Here is a 20,309-nt window from a genome sequence, read left to right as displayed (position 1 = left end):
AAAGGGGGCTTCGGGACTACCGGGTCTCTTCCCCCCACCCCCGTCTTCTCTAGGGGCACCAGCGCTTCGGTGGGAGAAGCAGCGGCGCTTTGGGCAACGAATGGCGGGGAGGGGGCGAGAGGTAGCCCAGGCGGGGGCAGCAGGCAGGGAGCCCCGGTGGGTGGGTGCTGTCTCGCCTCTTCGCCCCTGCTAAGCTCCAGCAGTCTCCAGCCTCCCTTGCTTAATTCCCCCATATATTTATTATTATTTATTAATTCGGTTTATATACCGCCCTACTCCCAAGGGACTCAGGGCGGTTTACAAGGCAAAATTTAAAAACAATACAATGTAAAATTTAAATTAAGTTAAGTCTAGCCGCAAAAATTAAAATCACAATTTAAAAACATTAAACCCCTCAGTCCAGACCCAGATATATAAGCTTAGGGCTTTGCCCACCTCTCCGTGGCTCATCTCATTGCCCTCCTTTCGCACCTGCTGAAGTAGGAAAGCTATTTTCAGCCTTTTTTTAAAAAAAATATATCTACCTATGGGTCCAACGGGTTACAGGTAGTCCTCGACTTAACAACCGTTCCTTTAGTGACCTTTGTGAAGTTAACAACGGCGCTGAAAAAGTGACTTATGACCGTTTTGCCACAGACCGTTGCAGCATCCCCCATGGTCACATGATTAACATTTGGATGCTTGACAACGGACTTGCATGTACGATGGTTGCAGGATCCCTGGAGTCATGTGATCCCCTTTTGACATCTTTTGACAAGCAAAGTCAATGAGGAAGCCAGATTCACTTAATTTTTTATTTTTTTTTATTTTAATTCCATTTATATCCCGCCCTTCTCCGAAGACTCAGGGCGGCTTACAAACTTAGCAGTAGCCTTCATTCTATGTATATGCCTGCTTATTAGGGCTTTCACACACACCCCAAGCGGCATTATTACAATTGCCCCCAACAATCTGGGTCCTCATTTTACCTACCTCGGAAGGATGGAAGGCTGAGTCAACCTTAATAGCTGTGTTACTAATTTTAAGAACTGCAGTGATTCACTTAACCGATGTGATGAGAAAGTTGAAACATGGGCCAGAGCAAATTTCTCACTTAACAACATAAATTTTGGGCTCAATTGTGGTCGTAAGTTGAGGACTACCAGTTGGGAAATCTCATCCATACCCCCACACATAAACTCCTGTCCCCAGCTCATCCTTTGTATATTTTATTACATTTTCATTCCATCCTGATTTCAAGATGCTCAGGGTCTTGCTGGCCGCCTTCTTGCAACGTTTCTCTGAAGTAGAACTTTCCTGTGGACTTGTTTGGAAAGGCCTGTAAAAAGGAGCAAGGCTGAGGCTTTCCAAACTTTGTAATACACTACTCCCGCATCCCCCAAAAATGCCAAACAAATTTGTGTGACATTCCTATGAATAATAATGATTTTATTGACTTGCTCTTCAGCAAGAAGCAAACATGCTATTTACTTTTAGGAGTGGTTGTATTTATTGTGTTTATTTCAGTCAATTTATATAGCTGCCCATCTCACAATAGCAACTCTGGCTGGCTAATCTAAAATTAAAATTCAATAGAAAAATAACAGCAATAAATATACAAAGAGCGGTAGCTGAGGGCAACAACAGTTATTATAGTAGCGCAGAACTCTATACTTCAATAAAAATAGATACCCCAATGCAACTTTCTAAAATAAAAAGAATAAAAATACTGAGCCTCATTATCACATTTCTGCAACTACTGCAAAGAATACAGCACTACACTGTGCTGAAAATGTGCCAATATTTCTTAGAATAGTTGGTTCCGATGTTGCTGGCTGATGACAGTAGATCCTCAAAACCTGAAAATGTATAAACATATGCTGAAATCAGGCTTTTGGCCATTTCATTTATATTAATCCTGTCTGTGAAATATATTAAAACTGTTATAACCCTTAATTTGAGAACTTTTGAGTTATCTATATTTTTTTCAGAGATCTAGTGGTTGTCTGGTTTTTGAAACTCACCACTAGTAATTTTGCATTTCTAGTAATATCTATTTATCTCTCATCAACAGAAATTCATGCTGTTTTGTTTTTATTTTTTTGCTTTTTTCCATATCACTGTTTCCCTCCTTGAACAATATTAGAGACAGCTGCTTTAGAAAAGCCAAAATGGCGAGAACTTTCAGGTGAATATGTTTATAATGCAGTAAGTGTTTTTCAAGGGACGCGGTGGCTCAGTGGGTTAGGACGCTGAGCTTGTCGATCAGATGGTCGGCAGTTTGACAGGTCGAATCCCGAGTGCCACGTAACAGAGTGAGCGCCTGTTACTCGTCCCAGCTTCTGCCAACCTAGCAGTTCGAAAGCACGTAAAAATGCAAGTAGAAGAATAGGGACCACTACGGTGGGAAGGTAACAGCGTTCCGTGCGCCTTTGGCATCTAGTCATGCCGGCCACGTGACCACGGAGACGTCCTTGGACAAGCGCTGGCTCTTTGGCTTTGAAACGGATTTGACCACCGTCCCCTAGAGTGGGAAACAACTAGCACGCATGTGTGGGGGAACCTTTAACTTTAAGTGTTTTTCAGCCTTCCCTAAACAGATCACTTCAAGATACGTTAACTTTCAACTCCCATAGTACCTGGGTAATATGGCTGCAGACTGGGAATTATGGGAGTTGATCCAGTCACATCCATAGTGTCACATTAGAAAAGACTGTCCTATTTGGGATTAGAAGATGTTAGTGGAAGATTATGATCCAATAAACATATAGTAGTCAAATTGTAGACACATTAACTCAAGAGTACAGCTTAGTTTTCTACAGGGCTATTACATACTGTGGATATGCCTTCCTTTCGTTTATTCCTCCATGCTCTTCCATATCAGATTTGTGATATTGTTTTATTTGTATTCTGCCTTTATTATTTTTACAAATAACTCAAGGCAGCAAACATATCCAACACTCCACTCCAAATGTGATTGGGGGGGGGGCAAATTTCTCAGTCCCTGTTTCTTTACCTATACTCTGCCATGTGATGGTTTCCTTGTTTTCCTGTTTCCTGGATCTCTATTTCTATGGGCAGTTCCTCCCCATTCCTGTTTTTGTACCTTTTCCCCTTCTCTTGGGATTGTCATGTTTATATCCTTTACACACTATCTTTCCTTTTTACAAAAGCAGTTGTAGATGAATAGAATTTTTCCCTATTTTTTAGCTATGTGGCATATTTACCTGGCTGCCTAGCTGGTATTGTTGGAGAAAACAGTAAAAACTGGAACATTGCAAATATTGTTTGTTTATAAATACAGTTTTCAATAACAACAATCTGTCCCTTGCCATTTAGAGTGTTCCCATTTGCGTAAACAAACCTGAGTAATCTCAGTCAGACTAGTAGGACAAAAATGTAGTTGATTACACTTTGCTACATTTATTATTGCAGCAGTCTGGAATTCATTCTTGTGATTAACATAAGGCGAGAGGAATATGGTTTCCATAAACAGTGAGACCTGCTGCTTATGTAAACATTGACTTGAAAAAAAACACATTTAGAAAGGCTTTAAAAGGAAGTTATCATGGTATCAAAGGCAAACCTTATCAATGAATGTATTCATAAATAGCTCAGAATCACATTCCTTCCCATGCTTAAATTATATCATTAAATATATCCATGCTACCTGAGAAAACATTGTACCTTTTTATTGTAAGAGCCATGGTGGTGCCGTGGTTAGAATGCAATATTACAGGCTAACTCTGTCCGCTGCCAGGAGTTTGATCCTGACTGGCTCAAAGTTGACTCAGCCTTCCATCCTTCCAAGGTCAGTAAAATGAGGCAAATATGCTGACATTTGTAAGCCGCTTAGAGAGGGTTATGAAGCACTATGAAGCAGTATACAAGTCTAACTGCTATTGCTATTGTATTCTGAATATTGACTATTGTTGCATAATTCAGAACCTGGTACTGTCAAACTGCCGGCCCATGGGCTGGATGCATCATCTAGAAGCCGTGCCCACCCCATTGCCAGCAATGGCAAAAAGGTTCCGATATGTTACACGACGTCATGTGACGTCACAAGTTTGAGATGTCTGCTGTAGAGGAAAATCACTTTACAGTTATTTTGTAGACCTACTTTATATTTTACAAAGCATGATTTGTAGGGTCAAGCCCTAGGCCTCTTAATTGTGGAGTGCCTCAGGGTTCGGTGCTCTCGCCCCTCCTGTTCAACATCTATATGAAGCTGCTGGGAGAGATCATCCGTAGCTTCGGGGTGAAATATCATCAATATGCTGATGATACCCAGCTATTCATCTCCACCCCGAACCAACCCAGTGATGCCCTTGATGTGATGTCCCGTTGTCTGGAAGCGGTACAGATTTGGATGGGAGAAAACAGGCTTCGACTCAACCCGGCCAAGACTGAGTGGCTGTACATACCGTCATCTCGTTTAGTCCAAGAGGTTCCATCTCTGACTATAGGAGGAGAGATGTTACCTCCCATTGATAGAGCATGCAATCTGGGCGTCCTCCTAGATTCACGACTCAGTTTTGAAGATCACATTGGAGCCGTGGCTAGGGGGGCATTTGCACAGATTCGTCTTATATACCAATTGCGCCCCTTTTTGGACCGAGATGCCCTACATACAGTCACCCACGCACTCGTTACCTCCCGTATTGATTACTGTAATGCTCTCTACATGGGGCTGCCCTTGAAGACCACCCAGAGGCTTCAGCTGGTGCAGAATGCAGCTGCACGGGTTGTGATGGGAGCTCCCCGATACTCCCATATTACACCCCTCCTGCGTGAGCTGCATTGGCTACCGGTTGCCCTCCGGGTGAGATTTAAGGTGCTGGTACTTACCTTTAAAGCCCTACATGGCTTAGGTCCGGGATACTTGCAGGACCATCTGCTGCCGGGAACAAATTCCCATTGTCCAGTACGCTCACACAGAGAAGGCCTCCTCAGGGTACCGTCAGCTAGGCAATGTCGGCTGGCAACCCCCAGGGGGAGGGCCTTCTCTGTGGGAGCGCCAACCCTATGGAATCAGCTCCCCCCTGAGCTTCGGATGGCCCAAAACCTCCAATCCTTTCGCCGTGGCCTCAAAACACACCTGTTCCACCAGGCTGACCTAGACTGACAGGCGTTTTAATTAATTTATATTTAGTATTTTTAATTCATTTTTTAAATTCTCTAATTTTTTATTGCACTGATGTTCTCAATTTCATTTTATCTTGATTTATGTACTTATTATATGTTTTGTTGTTAGCCGCCCTGAGTCCTTCGGGAGATAGGGCGGGATATAAATCCCATAAATAAATAAATAAATAAATAAATAAATAAATAAATAAATAAATAAATAAATAAATAAATAAATATAGATTGTATACTTTATCAGTATATTGTATGCATATTTATTCTCATCCTGAAGTGGAATACTTATAATCAAAATCTGGTCTATTTAATACTACTGCTGTTATCCATATAATACCAGGTATAAAATGCTGTGTTCCCATAATATATAGACTGGTATTGTTTGGCTTACTGTCTTTTTAATGCATATTAATTGTAGATAATATCTTACTTATCACAAAGAACATCACAAATGACTTAATAGAGATAATTCCTAGATGTAAATATTTGATTAACCTCAGGTAGTTCTTGACTTACAATCAGTTGTTTTATGACCGTTCAAAGTTATGACACTCCTCTGCAAAGGTACTTATGACTTGATTTTGGATTTCTGACTGTTACTACCTCATGGTCACGTGAACGCAATTCAGGCACTTGGAAACCAGCCCACATGTACAACTGTTAGCAGCGTGCCAAGGTCATGTGACTGATTTACAATGTTTTTGCCAATAACTGATACTTATTTCTGGTTTTCAGCAAAAACACCCCATAGCAAACGGTGAGTTCACTTAATGACTACAGCATTTGTTTGACAACTTTACTGGTTCACTTAACAACTGCCACGACAAAGTTGTAAAATTGGGTTGGTCACTTAGGTAACCAGCTGTAGGACTATCACAACATACAACATACAACTCCATTACTGTTAGAAGTCAGGGACTGCCTGATGACAATACTGTTAAAGTATCTAATGTAAAAACCATAAGAGAAATGAGCTATCTAATCCCAAGCTGAATAGACAACAGCAAAGAATACACTATGGGTCTTCAAAAAGTATAAATTCATATGACTAATTCCAACCCTTTCACACAGCAATGTTTTTACTCCATTTCCATCATTTTGGAAAGCAGCCTTGCAATCATTTTTACTGCTACCACCCTTGGAATATTTAAAACATACAGATGTCTCTTTGAATCCATGTTTCCTTCAGCTGACGAGTATAATGGCACAAAATTGTCATTTAGTCAGTGCCCTATCTGTTGAGCTACCTCAGCCCTTCCCTTAATATTAATCTCATTATCAGTATGCAACACAAAAAAGAAAATATGTCACACATTTGTTTTCTTCTTTTCTTCCAGAAGACTTGTTCTTATATAGGCTTTGTGGGTTTGATTTGGTTTTTTTAAAAAATAATGTTTTACCAATTTTCTTGGAATCAATATTAATATGTCCAGATTATAATTTCTCAGATCTTCCCAGGTCTCTTTTTAAACAGTGATGGAACACTGGTTGCCCTCTGGTACTGAGCCATACTTGAGAACAAGTTGCAGGGGTTTTTTTTTCTGTGATGCTAGTGAGTTCACATTTGAATTCTTTTAAAAACTCTTAGATGGTTCAGGACTCTATGATTCATGGTTATGTTTGATTGCCCCAAGTCCTAAAACCTAGAGGGAATAATTTGGTACACTGAAAAGAAGAATTAGTACTGTAGTGAAATATATTTGGTTATCAATGGAGTTTCTTTAGCAGTGTGAGTGAGAGACCTGCATGGTAGTAAATGTATATTTTGAGCAGCAGTGCTAGTTATGTGATACTCATAAATTTATTTCTTAACAGAAAATGTTTTCTTTATTACATATTTCTTGAAACAGGGAAAATTCCAGTGTTAAACTCATGTTCACTCTAGTGTAATAATGCTCTGAAATGTTTAATACATAAGCTCTAAGTATAAATTACATTTTCATCTTAATGAAAATTTCTAGTGGTCTGAAGACCCGTTCATATGAGTTATTATAATATACGGATTGTATTTGATTGTCCTCATATGGAATTGTGCTATAGTGGTATTCTGTTAATATTATTTATTCTACAAGCTACATCATATGATTGTTGATTTTAATCCTAAAATCACCAACCAGAATCACAGTTACAAGATGCTGCTATATAAGTTGGCATAATAAATTTTTAAAAAACCAAAGAATTGTTCCTTACATTTTTGAAGTTGGAAAAATTGTGAGCCTGGGAATTATCTTTGTTTCTTTTACCAAATGTTAAGTTCCTTATTTTAAGAACAGCTGTCTTTTCATAAGAGGAACTATAGTTCAGTAAGAGATTAAGTAGAGAGAGTAAGAAAATAATATTACTGATTACATAAATTTCTACAGAGGGAAAATTATCTTGTTACTTAGCCTGAAGTATAGAATAAAAGGTTACAATTGACAGAATTACAGAATAACAGAGTTGGAAGGGACCTTGGAAGTCTTCTAGTCCAACCTCCTTCTTAAGGAGGAGACTCTATACCAGGGGTCTTCAAACTTGGCCCTTTTATGACTTGTGGACTTCAACTCCCAGAATTCCTCAGCCAGCAAAGCTGGCTGAGGAATTCTGGGAGTTGAAGTCCATAAGTCATAAAAGGGCCAAGTTTGAAGACCCCTGCTCTATACCATTATGGACAAATGGCTGTCCAGTCTCTTTAAAAACTCCAGTGATAGAGCATCCACAATTTCTGGAGGCAAGCCATTCAACTGATTAATTGTTCTCACTGAAAGGAAATGCCTCCTTAATGCTATGCCGGATCTCTCTTTGATAAGTTTCCATCTGTTGCTTCTTGTCTTGCCCTCAGATGCTATGAAGAATAGGTTGAACCCCTCCTCTCTAACAGCCCCTCAAATATTAGAAGACTGTTATCATGTCACCCTTAGTCCTTCTCTTTATTAGACTAGTGTTCGTCATAACATTTTAGCCTCCAGTCTTCTAATCATCTATGTTGCTTTTCTTTGCACTCTTTCCAGAGGCTCAATATATTTGTCTATCATAGTGACCAGTATTCCAAGTGTGGTCCTACTAGTGCATTATAAAGAGGTATGAACACTTTGCATGAGCTTGATACTGTCCCTCATTTGATACGACCTAGGATTGCATTGGCTTTTTTGGTAGCTGCAGCACACTGTTGACTCATCCTTAAGCAATTGTTCACTAGGATTCCTAGATCTCTCTCACAGTTACTGCTATTGAGCCAGGTACCACTTATTCTACACCTATGCATTTGTTTTTGTTTTGCCTAAACAAATTCTGAATTGCATTTACTTGGATAGGGCCCAGTGTTCAAATCTATCAAGAACCTTCTGAATCTTGAGCCTAACTTTATGAGTGCTGTTTTATTTTTTTAAAAAATATGTATTTTTGTGTATTTCAAAGATTTTTTTGATTTGTGATTTACAAAAACTAAGCTTGTGCATATTCCTTGCAAATGAGGAGACAATTAGGGCAATTATTGTCTTGATTCTTTGGTGGGTTTATTATAGGTATCTAATTGGCCATATAAGGATTGATGCTTGGTCTAATCCAGCAGGTTTATCCATCTGTTGGCAGAATTAGTTGAGTCAGTACTTGGAAGTAAATTCTTCTTGCATGTTTGTTTTATCTCTAGGCATACTAACAGAAACCTTTTGTTTCAGTGTTTAATATTGTTACCAACAGTTTACTGGTTCCAAAGTAGACATAATTCACCACAGTTGTTAAGTAAACACTGTGGCCATCAAGCAAATGTGCCAGTTGTTAAGCAAATCTGTTATCTGCAATGGGTATTTTTTTGTGGATAATGTAAGTAAATGCTGATTTCCGGCAGAAAACATTGTAAATTGGACTGACCATGGGACGGTGCAAACAGCCATGTGGGCCCTTGACCAATTGCCCAAAATACAATCACATAACCACGGGAACTTTGAATCCAGGTCATAAATAGCTCCAAGGAGGGCCATCATAACTTCAAACAGTTGCTAAGCGACTGATCATAAGTTGGGGGTTACCTGTAATGTATTAATATTGTACATTGACAATTATCTTTCAGTATAATTACAAATGTACATCTGATCTAGACATAAAGACATAAATAGAAAAAATCAGTTGATTGACTTAATTGATCATTATTCAGAAGTGATATCAAGTCACTTTCACAGCAGTAAAAATGCTTGCCTATATGAAACAGCTGCTTCATATGCCAAAGTTTCTGCCTAAAGATCCCAAAGCCCAAAGAACAAAATGTTTTCATTTTTTTTGTTGGGCACCATAGTCCAAAACACAATACAAGAACTGGCAGGATTGCTAGTCTGTTCACTTTTTGGCTTTGCTAATAATCTGTTGCATAGTAACAGTGGCACTATTAGAATCTGGGTGTTCCAAACTATAAAAAGAACTGCATGTTAAAATACCGACAATTCTACAACTAAATCACAACATTATTTCTAAAAATGTACTGTGTTCAAGAAATGATAATGCCTGTAAACATATTTCAGTAAGTATGAAGCAAAACAATTTATTTCACATATTGTAGTAAAATGGAATTGAGTAAGTCCATGTTTACTCAGCATGTTTTCCATGGTAGATTTACATTATATTGCATATCAAATACAGATGTGTAGTCACCTGGAAACCTAAAGGGCAGATAAGAGTGATGATATTATATCTGAACAATCACCAATTGAATTTTCTTTTTAATTTTTTTTAATTGTTGACTTACTAAGTTTTTTTCCCCAAACAAACTACCGTAGGCTTTTCCAGAAGGAAAAATACATTAAAAAAATCTGGATTTTAATAAGCTACATGGGCATTCTTAGAAATAAAAATAAATGATCGCAGCTAGGGAAGATAAAGATAATTTGAGACTAAAAATGGTAGTGTTGTTCAAAATGGTTTATTTTTCAAAGTTCTCTAATCTGAAATTTTGTGAAATGTCCTATGCAGAACTGCTGTTTCTGCACTTTGGAAGTCTTTTGTACTTGCAAAGCAATCATAATAAGCTTTGAAATACCTCAAGAGGCCCATTTTACACTGAAAATGGCAGCTTTGTACTGCTTGAAATTCCATGCTTGAAACATTTTGAAAAATTGATGGTGAAAGGGTTTTTGAGGGGGCAGGAGCAAAGACTAAAAGTAGTAGCAGGGATCAACTTCACCAGTTTTTGTCAATATTGTTTGGTTCCTTATCATATCATCAAGGCTGCCATTTTCTCAAAATATCAGACATGACCCTAGCTCAAAAAAGTTGGGGACCACTGCTTGAGATAACCTCTTGCAGTGGCAGAGGGGGCTCTAGATAGAAATACAGTGTGGAACCTTCCTTTTTATAAATTTTTGTCAGGAATTATGTTGCATTACAGCATCATAATATAGCATACCATTGTTTTTAGGAAAAAAGGAAGGTATAAAGTTATTAGGAATGAAGGTTGAATAGAGATGATTGGGAATGTTGAGGTTGTATGAACAAGTTCCTGAGTAGCAGCAGCAGTAATAAAGAGGTAGCAAATATATATCAAGTTGGAGCTGGACTGGCCGCCTGTTGCTAGGTAGGAGCCAGGATTTTGGATGCTCATTGAAACTGAAGTGTCTGTAGCTCCTGCAGCAGTGTTGGTGACAAGCCTTTCTCCCTCAGAGGTGGAAAATATGGTGGGTGAAGCCGGTGAGGGTTTTTGCAGATTTATTTACCAAGTAGCTTGTCTGAATTGGTGTATGGAGAGTGCTAGTGCTAGTTTGGGGGGAGGGGGGATGCTAGCTTGGAGCAGTTTGAGCAATAGGAATAGGACTGGGGTGGGCAACATTATAGAATATTAGCCCAAGACTTGTAGCTGTCCTGACGGTGCATGTCAGTTGATGTGGCCACCATAATTTCTCCCTTGCAGTCTGTTAGAGAAGAGGACAGATGGCCATTGGCTATTTAGAACATCAGCTATGATTTGATGCTACCTGAAAAGGTCAGCTTGGGCTGCTGGATGAAGACCATAAGACTAAGTACAATTTGCCTTTATTGATAGAGTTGGATTGGACAGGAGTGGTGGGGGAAGTGGACAGTTTCCAAGTAAAGGAAGAAACTTCGTCCCTTCTCTTTGGTATTGGAACTTGACAACCGGAAACAGATGTGGGACATAATCTGAGAATAGGAGACATTAAGATCTGTCTTTTGTTATAGTCAGACCATTTTTCCATTGCTGTGGAGTCTGTCTTCCCCCCCTTTCAGAAGTACAGATCCAACTGATCTGCTCATCCTAGGGATCTGATACACCTGCTTGGTTTCCAGAGGGGCATCTGGATTGTTTCATTAGCATCTGATGACAGTGTTGCCTGGGGTTACAATTTTCCTAAACACATTCCACAATTTGACATTGTCGACATAATCAAGGGCCTTTTTGTAATCAATAAAGCATATCCTAACTTTTACCCTTTGGCTTTCTCGGTTTCTCTGTTGGCATCATTGGTGACACTGCTTGCTCCTCAGCCAGTTTGAACACCTGGCATTTTATTTATTTGTTTGCTTATATTTCATAATTCTTAACCACCCATCTCCCTCAGAGAGGAGCTCTGGGTGATGTACAATCTTAGTTTCCGTATAGGGCTGTAGTCTGCAATGGATGATCCTAAACATTACTTTCCTGGTATGCAAAATTAACAATATTGTACCATGGTTTGCACGCTTTGTGAAGTCTCCTTTCTTTGATACTGATATATAAACTAATCTCTTCTGATCTATTGCTTGTCAATTTCTGTAGACATTCCATAAATTCCTGTATTCTTCCAACTTGTAATGATTAGAATGGTACTCTTAATTTCACATTCTAGTACTAGAGGTCCTTATAAATGGGGAATATCTTTTCAACTATTTTAGATGTTAACATTTCTACTGTATAGAATTTATTATCTCTCCATCTTTGATCTTCTTAGAATCAGTTAGAATCTGTCCATTAGCATCCATCAAGAGAGCCAGTTTGGTGTAGTGGTTAAAGCATTAGGCTAGACACCAGGAGACCATGAATTCTAGTCCTGCCTTCCACATGAAAAAAGCAGAGACTTGTCCAGGCAGTCATCAGGATTCAATACTGACTTGAAAGTATGCATGCGCGCGCACACACACACACACACACACACACACACACACACACAACATTCTTTAGCTTATTAATTCAAAGTTAGAACCTCCTTCAGTGTTTGGGGATCCTTTGGAAGACTTTTGTCTTTTTTCAGTCTGTTTCACTCTTCTATGTCTTTATAAATGTCATTGTAATGCTGCTACTTATCTCTTCTAATAGCTCTATGAAGTTTTTAAAGTTCCTTTCAGAGGTCATCATACTTCTTGGCCTTTGCTTCTCTTCTTAACAATTTCTGGCATTTGAGCTGAGATTTATTTTGCATTCTTGTGTTTCTGTATCTTTTTTTTCATGTTCATCCCTAACAACTTACTTTATTTCATTCCACAGTTCTCTGGTTGCCTGTCAGTGAAAACTGGTTGGTTTTCTTCTTCCACTTTAGTTTGTCTTGGAACTTGCACATGAACTATTCCACTGCCAAATAAATCCTGGTAACCTCTTTGCTATAAAAACTCTGCTTTTCTATTCCACTGTGTAGTATAGCAAATTTGATTTCTTTATATTCTTCTCATGATGGTACACGGGGAAGACTGGAAGTATTAGCAATGAAGAAATAATTGGACTGGCAGAAATTAAGTCATCCCCCTGTTTCATTTCCAATGCCATGCAATCCAACTATGTTTTCCTCTTAGTATTTTCAGCGTTGGCATCCCGATCTTCGTCCACAAGCAGCACAACCTGCTTGAGTGTTTGGTTGAACATGATTGAACTTGAAAATCAGCAACCTGTGTTTTTTTTCTTCTGATTGGACCATAAATTTGGATAATCATCATATTAATGGGTTTTCCAAGAGGTCAACTGATATTATTCACTCATTGACTGCATGGTATCCAAGTACTGTCTTGCTTTATCTTTCCTGACTATAAAAGCAGTCCTGTTCCTCCTCCTCTTGTGTGTGTGTGTTTGTGTGTGTTCTAAGTAATACCGGTAAATAGTTCTTTCTGGCATTTTTTGACAAAGTGTCCAATTCCAGTCCTTTGCAATTTATCGATAGCTGTCAAAATGTGGCCGGTTCATTTCATTTTTCATTATGTTAAACTCTCCTATGTTCATACTTTCAATGTTTCCATTATAAATCTGTTTTTGTAGCTTTGAAACTTTATTCCCTGCATTGCAACATCAGCAGCCAGAGGCCCTAAAGGCTTTAAACTAACAACTCTGAAAGAGCCTCTGCTCTTCCTCAGTAGTATGTTGAATGCTCTCCAATCTGTGGAGTTCATTGTCCTCTATATCTTCAATCACTTTATATTGTTGATCCATACAATTTTCTTGATAAAATACAGGAATGGATTACAGATAATCCTTGTTTAGCAATCACAATTAGGAACGGGAATTTGCTCAATAAGTGAAGCAGTTGCTGAGTGAAACTATGACTGTATTTATTTAATTTAATTTAATTTAATTTATTAATATTTCTATACCGCCCTTCTCCCGAAGGACTCAGGGCGGTGTACAGGGCAAGAATAAAACAAGAGTTACAAAAATTAAAAGATAATTAAATACATGCCCATAAAAACAGTTGATACATTAATAAAAACCCCAATAAAATGATAATAAAAAACCCCACCAATCCCCCCTCAGGCCAGGCCGGCTTGTTCGAACAGGTATGTTTTCAGATCGCGGCGAAAGGAGCGGAGATCGGGCGCCGTCCGGAGCTTAACCGGTAACTGGTTCCATAGCTCCGGGGCGCCCACAGAGAAAGATCTCCCCCTGGGGGCCACCAATCTACATTCTCTGACCGGTGGCACCCTGAGGAGTCCCTCTCTGTGGGAACGCACAGGGCGGAGGGAAGTTGACGCCGGCAGCAGGTGTTCCCTAAGGTACTCCGGACCCCTGCCATGTAGGGCTTTAAACACCATTACTAGTACCTTGAATCTCACCCGGAAGACAACTGGCAACCAATGCAGCTCACGGAGCAGAGGTGTGACATGGGAGTATCGGGAAACTCCCAACACAACTCTCGCGGCTGCATTCTGTGCCAGTTGGAGCTTCCGGGTGGTCCTCAAGGGCAGCCCCATGTAGAGAGCGTTGCAGTAGTCTAGTCGAGAGGTCACGAGCGCGTGAGTGACCGTGCATAGATCATCCCGGCTTAGATAGGGCCGCAACTGGCGCACCAGGCGAACCTGGGCGAAAGCCCCCCTAGTCACGGCTCCTATGTGGTCTTCCAGAGTGAGCCGTGAATCTAGGAGGACTCCCAAGTTGCGAGCCCTATCTACGGGGGGTAATAATTCACCCCCCATAGCGAGAGGTGGAATGTCCGAATAAACCTGGGATGAAGGTATGCAAAGCCACTCGGTCTTGTCGGGGTTGAGTTGAAGTCTGTTCCTCCCCATCCAGACCCGAACCGCCTCCAGGCAACGGGACATCACGGTGAGGGCATCACTGGGGTGGTTTGGGGTCGAAAAGAAAAGTTGGGTATCATCAGCATACTGATGATACCCAACTCCAAAACCACGAATGATCTCACCCAGCGGTTTCATATAGATGTTGAACAGGAGAGGCGAGAGGACCGACCCCTGAGGAACTCCACAAATGAGAGACCTCGCGGTCGACCTCTGCCCTCCTGCCAACACCGACTGCGAGCGTCCCCGGAGATAGGAGGAGAACCACTGTAAAACCGTGCCTCCCACTCCCAATCCCCTGAGACGCCGCAGCAGGATACCATGGTCGATGGTATCGAAAGCCGCTGAGAGGTCTAATAGGACCAGAACAGAGGAATGCCCCCTGTCCCGAGCCCTCCAGAGATCATTCACCAGCACGACCAATGCCGTCTCCGTGCTGTACCCGGGCCTGAAGCCCGATTGGTACGGGTCTAGATAATCCGCTTCATCCAGGACCAGAGGGAGCTGATGTGCCACCACACTCTCAACAACCTTCGCAAGAAAGCGAAGGTTGGAGACAGGACGAAAGTTGTTCAATACAGCTGGGTCCAAGGCAGGCTTCTTGAGGAGGGGCCTCACCACCGCCTCTTACTCAGCTTTCCTTTGCTTGACAGACCTGCGAAAATTGTAGATGTGATTAGTTATAAAGTTATTTTTTTCATCACCATTGCAATTACAAACAGCCCTTAAACAAGGCAAGATACTAAACAAGGATTACCTGTACCATTACCTTCTCCCACATAGGATAAAACAATTCCTTTGCCATTCTCACTAAAATGATTTTCCACCACCAACTTTTTGTATAGCCTCCTGCTTGCTTTATCTGAATAGCTATGGTGATCTTAACATCTTGGATGATCCTGTTGGAATTATATAAACTCCCAGTATTTTTCACTCATCCCTCTCAGGAATTACTCCCCACTTCCACAATAAGACCAGACAGTGGAAGGGATGTTCTTACATAGAAAAAGATCTGGTATTTTCAGCGCATCCTGGAACAGGCTAATTACGATTCCACCTGTGATATCTGTCCTGTATGTTGCATGTTCTGTGTTGCTGTCTCTACTGATGTGGGTTATCAATATATTTTTCATTATAGTCTAATTTTGGAATCCTTTTCTGAGCTTCACATAATGTTGCATAATCAAAAAAGTAATATGTTGTTTTGCATGTGCATAGTTTGTATTTTGTAACATGGTGATATTTCATTAAGTAATTTAATATAAAAATATAAATTCTTACATATCAAATTAGTCTTGTGTGTCATTACAGAAGAGACAGTAAGGAAGGGATTACAAATTTTAGGGAGATATGAAAGAAAGATGAAAGTCAGCTCAGTCTCTGAAGTTTGTTTTTTTAAGGAACTTCAGAAAATAGAAGTGATAAGTTACTAAGTATCTTGTAAATGTATATAGACATATATTGATTGGATTCTTAAGGCTGGCCAACTCAAAGAGGACACTGTATATTTAGGATATCAGCTTTAATCAATAACTAATAAATTGGAACAAATATTAATTGTTAATGCAGTTAGGCATAAAGCAGAATCTAAGATTACAAGGGGAAAAAATTATATAATCTTTGTCCCTAAAATCCTTTCCCCATTCTATAGTATATATTTGAATGCAGTATTGCAGGCTAATTCAGTTTACTGCCAGCAGTTCGAACCTGACCAGCTCAAAGTTGACTCAGCCTTCCATCCTTCTGAGGTCAGTAAAATGAGGACCTAGATTGTTGAGGACGATATGCTGACACTGTAAATCACCTCATAAAGCACTGTGAAGCATTATATAACTCTAAGTGCTATTACTATTACTATTTGAGTCTGTGTAGCTTTCCATGATATAACTTGTTGAAATAATTCTTTTCTCTCCCCCCCCCCTCTCTTTTTTTCCTAGGGTAGTCATATGATTTGCACATTTACCCTTCAATAGCTATGTTGAATTTGATTATAACTTTAGTGTTTTCAGTAAAAATTCAAACAGTATGATGTCCAAGAGTTGAGAAGAAGTTCATATAAAGATTGTAGAATGTTTCTGGATGATAGAAAAAATCCATTCCTAAATTGTAACATGTGGATAACAGAGAACTTCCCAATAATGTGACCATCATGTGAAGTAGGGAGCTGTATGGTATCTCCCTGTTCCAAAATAATAAGACTTACAGGTACGTTTTTATTTTATTTGCTTGTTTATTTGTCTTGTCATTTCTCTTCAAGCCCACTGGTCTGCAGGTACTGTGCTTTTGTTTATGGGTAATGAGAAGATCATATCATCTACTCTAACTTGCAGAAACAAATCAGATACATAACAAACATTCAAATGATGCTGTAACCTTAATTCCAAGCATAATAAAAAAAACCTTGAAAAACCATTTCTAGGGAATCCTTTGAAGAGTTGATACCCTGACTAACAAGAAGAGTATAGCTGAAGTTTGTATTTGACTTTATTGGGGTAAACATCATTTTTCAATTGGGAGCTATGAATTGGGCACAGTCCAATTTTGCCTGTGTTGAATTCAAAATATTTTAATCCTTTGCATTTTTAAAAAAGATCCACTTGTACTTTTATTAGTTAGTGCAGGAAATCTCAAACCTGAATTACCTTGAGACCTGCTCTCCAAAATGTGCTAGAGTGGTGAAAGTTTATCTTGAGAGACTTAAACTTAAAAATTCCATGAATGGAGGGCTGTTAAGTGGATATGCATGTGCACTATATGTGTGAGAACTCTTCCATGTGTGTATAGCACAAACCAAGTTCTCTCATAGAGCAAAAAACTATGAGTTTAAGAACATGTGCTTTACTACATGCAAATCTAGCAGTTTCCTTGTTACTTTATTAAAATATAATTCAGAGGACCTACTACTACTACTTACATTTGGAATGTGTGGGTTTTTGTTTTTGTTTTTGTTTTTGTTTTTTGAGTAAAGGGGTTTACTTTATTCAAATATGAATGTTCTTATAATTATAACAAAAGAATTAGAAACTGAAACACTACATTTCTATCCAATAATTCAGGTTGCTGATTAGGCTATCATTGGAAGAGGTAATGGATAGGGAGGGGAAAATCTTATCCACTACAACCAAATATATATCATAGTAAACTGGCTGGACTCTTAAGTTTTGTTCCAATATGTTTATGGCCAGAACTGTGTGGCTTTTAACTTCTGATGGAATATCTGTATACCTCTTTCAGCCTTCAGGAAAAGCCTTAAAACCTGGCTATGCTAACTGGCATGGGGTCCACCTCTCCCTTCCAAACCCTTGTGGGTTTTTTTTTAGCTTGTTTCAATTTTTGTAATTTTAATTCATTGAATTTTATCTAGATGTAAGTCACTCAGTATCAGCTGAACTGTGGGGGAGGAGATAAATTTAATAAATAAATGCATACCTGACACTCTACCTTTCTGTTCTGTTAAACTCTATCTGGCAAATTTGTCAATCTTTGATTGCTGCCATTTCTGTTTCCTATTTTCCATTGGGTAGGTTTTTAGGTCCCTGTTGGCATGGCGAAATACTTTGGTCACTGCAAACATTCTCCTGGTCAAATGTGGTTTGCAGTTTTATTAATTTTCTGATGAGCCGTGGTGGTACAATTAATCTAATTATGAAGACTGGAAGGAAAATTGTCAACAAATCTTGCATTCATTGTTTTAATGCATAATTCGAAAGGTGTGATATGAGATAAAATGTGATTGTGAAACTCACATAAACCTATTTAACTTTACTTAGTCTTTCTTACAGGAGTCTACAATCATAGTTTTTTGATAATAGTCAAAGAAGAGGCCTGACAAAATGCCTCCACGACCATCATCCGGTGAATTATGGGGTATGCACCTAATGCCACCAAAAATACTAGTAGAATGTCTTCTACCTAATGGTATGATAGTGACTTTAGAATGCCTCCGTGAGGCCACCTTGTTAAATATCAAACACGAACTCTTTAAAGAAGCTAGAAAGTACCCTCTCTACCAGCTCCTTCAAGACGAATCGTCTTACATTTTTGTAAGTGTTACTCAAGAAGCGGAAAGAGAAGAATTCTTTGATGAAACCCGGCGATTGTGTGATCTGCGGCTCTTCCAACCTTTTTTAAAAGTTATAGAACCGGTGGGCAACAGAGAAGAGAAAATTCTGAATCGAGAAATTGGTGAGGCTTGCTGTCTTAATTGGTTGCAGCTATATATGATTTATTGCTTACTGCAATTATATATGTGATTTACTGCATGCAATTTAAAGTATTTGTAAAGGAAGGTGTCTCACTTCCCTTCAACCTCAGGGAGAGATGGATGATTCATAAGATAGGCACTGTTAGTTTTCTGGAAATGTGAATGACCTTTCACCTGATTTTAATTGTGTAAGGAGATACATTTCTGCAATATCCTGTATACAAAATAATAATTTAGTACATGTTCTAATGCTTCATCAACTGTGTTGACTGTCAGTCTTCTGGCACAATCTAAGGTGATGCTAATCTTTAAATTGCTTGGAGCAAGAATATATAAAGGAAGATTTCCTTTCATATAGAGCTCTCTGTGCATTTATTTGAGGTATTTGTAGTCCTAAGTGGTGGGCGCTTTTATTGTTTATGTTTTTGCTCTTTTTAGTATCTTAAATAATTTTGTATTCTGCCCAGAAAGTACAGTTTTTGGACTAGTTTTAAAATATAATAAATATCCATATAAGAAATTTTAAAAGTTGAGTGATTTAAATCCAGTGTTTTGTTTAGAAGTGTGTTTACTGGCCCTCAAAGTAGGAAAATATGTTTAAATAATAAAGAAATATTGTACAGGTTATGGAACAAACAAATGGGATTTTTGTGATCAACCAGGCTGATAGTCATTTTGTGAATACGCAATTAGCTTACCTCAGTTGCTGTAATTATATGTCTTGAGTCCACACTTCCAAAACTGATGAGCTCAATAGCTCAAAAAGATTATTTTAGTCTGCCAGTAATGAAACAGTCTTTTAACATACAATCAAAACTTAATTTGTCATTCACCATTCCTTGCTTTTATCCTTTCATATGAGCCAACTTTTAGAACAACTCAGTGAAATGGTAATTTCTTCCATTTTATTAAGATAAATAGAGGGTTAACTGGAAAGGAAAAGACGGGGGAGGGGAAGTTGGTGCCTCTTGTGACAAAGAAGATTACAGGCAATCCTCAACTTAGGACTAGATTTGGGGCCAGAATTTTGGTTGTAAGTCATTGCAGTTATAAGTCAGGGTGTCCACATGCCTAGACCCAATATTTTGACCATATTTACAGTGGAAATTAAATGAATCACATGGTCATAGGTCTGAATTACATGTTCATTAAGCAAATCACGTGATCACTAAGAGAATCCATTCTCCCAAATGGGCATTTTGCTGCTTACTGGAAGAAAAAGCTCAAATTGTGATCATGTGATTTCTAGACACTGCAGCCAGTCATAAAAGCAAGCTGCTTGTGAAGCATCCAACAAGTGCTCATGTGATAGGGATGTGATGTTTTATGAGCATCTTTTTCCATGACTGTTATAATTTTGAACAGTTGTTAAGTGACAGTTGTAAGTTGAGGACTATCTGCATAATTCAGTAAATAACCATGATATTCTGTGTCTCCAAACAGAAACAATTTACCCAGGTTTTCTGTCCACATAGTAGCAGGGTTCCATATATTATTAGATCCTCTGAGTGAATTAGAGACAGGATGT

At 39.0% G+C, this 20,309-nt stretch overlaps 1 protein-coding gene across 3 annotated transcripts in view; it reads left to right on the top strand.

Annotated features, from left to right (window-relative positions):
* The window catches only part of PIK3CA (phosphatidylinositol-4,5-bisphosphate 3-kinase catalytic subunit alpha), a 41,174-nt gene that overhangs the window by 528 nt on the left and 20,337 nt on the right, over positions 1–20,309 (top strand). The window contains exons 1-3 of one of the 3 annotated variants that reach the window (XM_081328369.1): positions 5,825–5,878; positions 16,515–16,782; positions 18,360–18,762. In XM_081328369.1, the coding sequence (XP_081184495.1) occupies positions 18,411–18,762 (352 nt within the window). In that variant the 5' untranslated portion in view covers positions 5,825–5,878; positions 16,515–16,782; positions 18,360–18,410. Of the gene's footprint in view, positions 1–5,824; positions 5,879–16,514; positions 16,783–18,347; positions 18,763–20,309 lie in introns of those variants that run through there. The other 2 variants (XM_081328367.1, XM_081328368.1) reach the window with 2 other exon arrangements.

The sequence above is a fragment of the Vipera berus genome (genome assembly GCF_964194415.1).
Source record: "Vipera berus genome assembly, chromosome: 5".
NCBI classification, from domain to species: domain Eukaryota; kingdom Metazoa; phylum Chordata; class Lepidosauria; order Squamata; family Viperidae; genus Vipera; species Vipera berus.
This window is presented reverse-complemented; position numbering and strand designations above follow the sequence as displayed.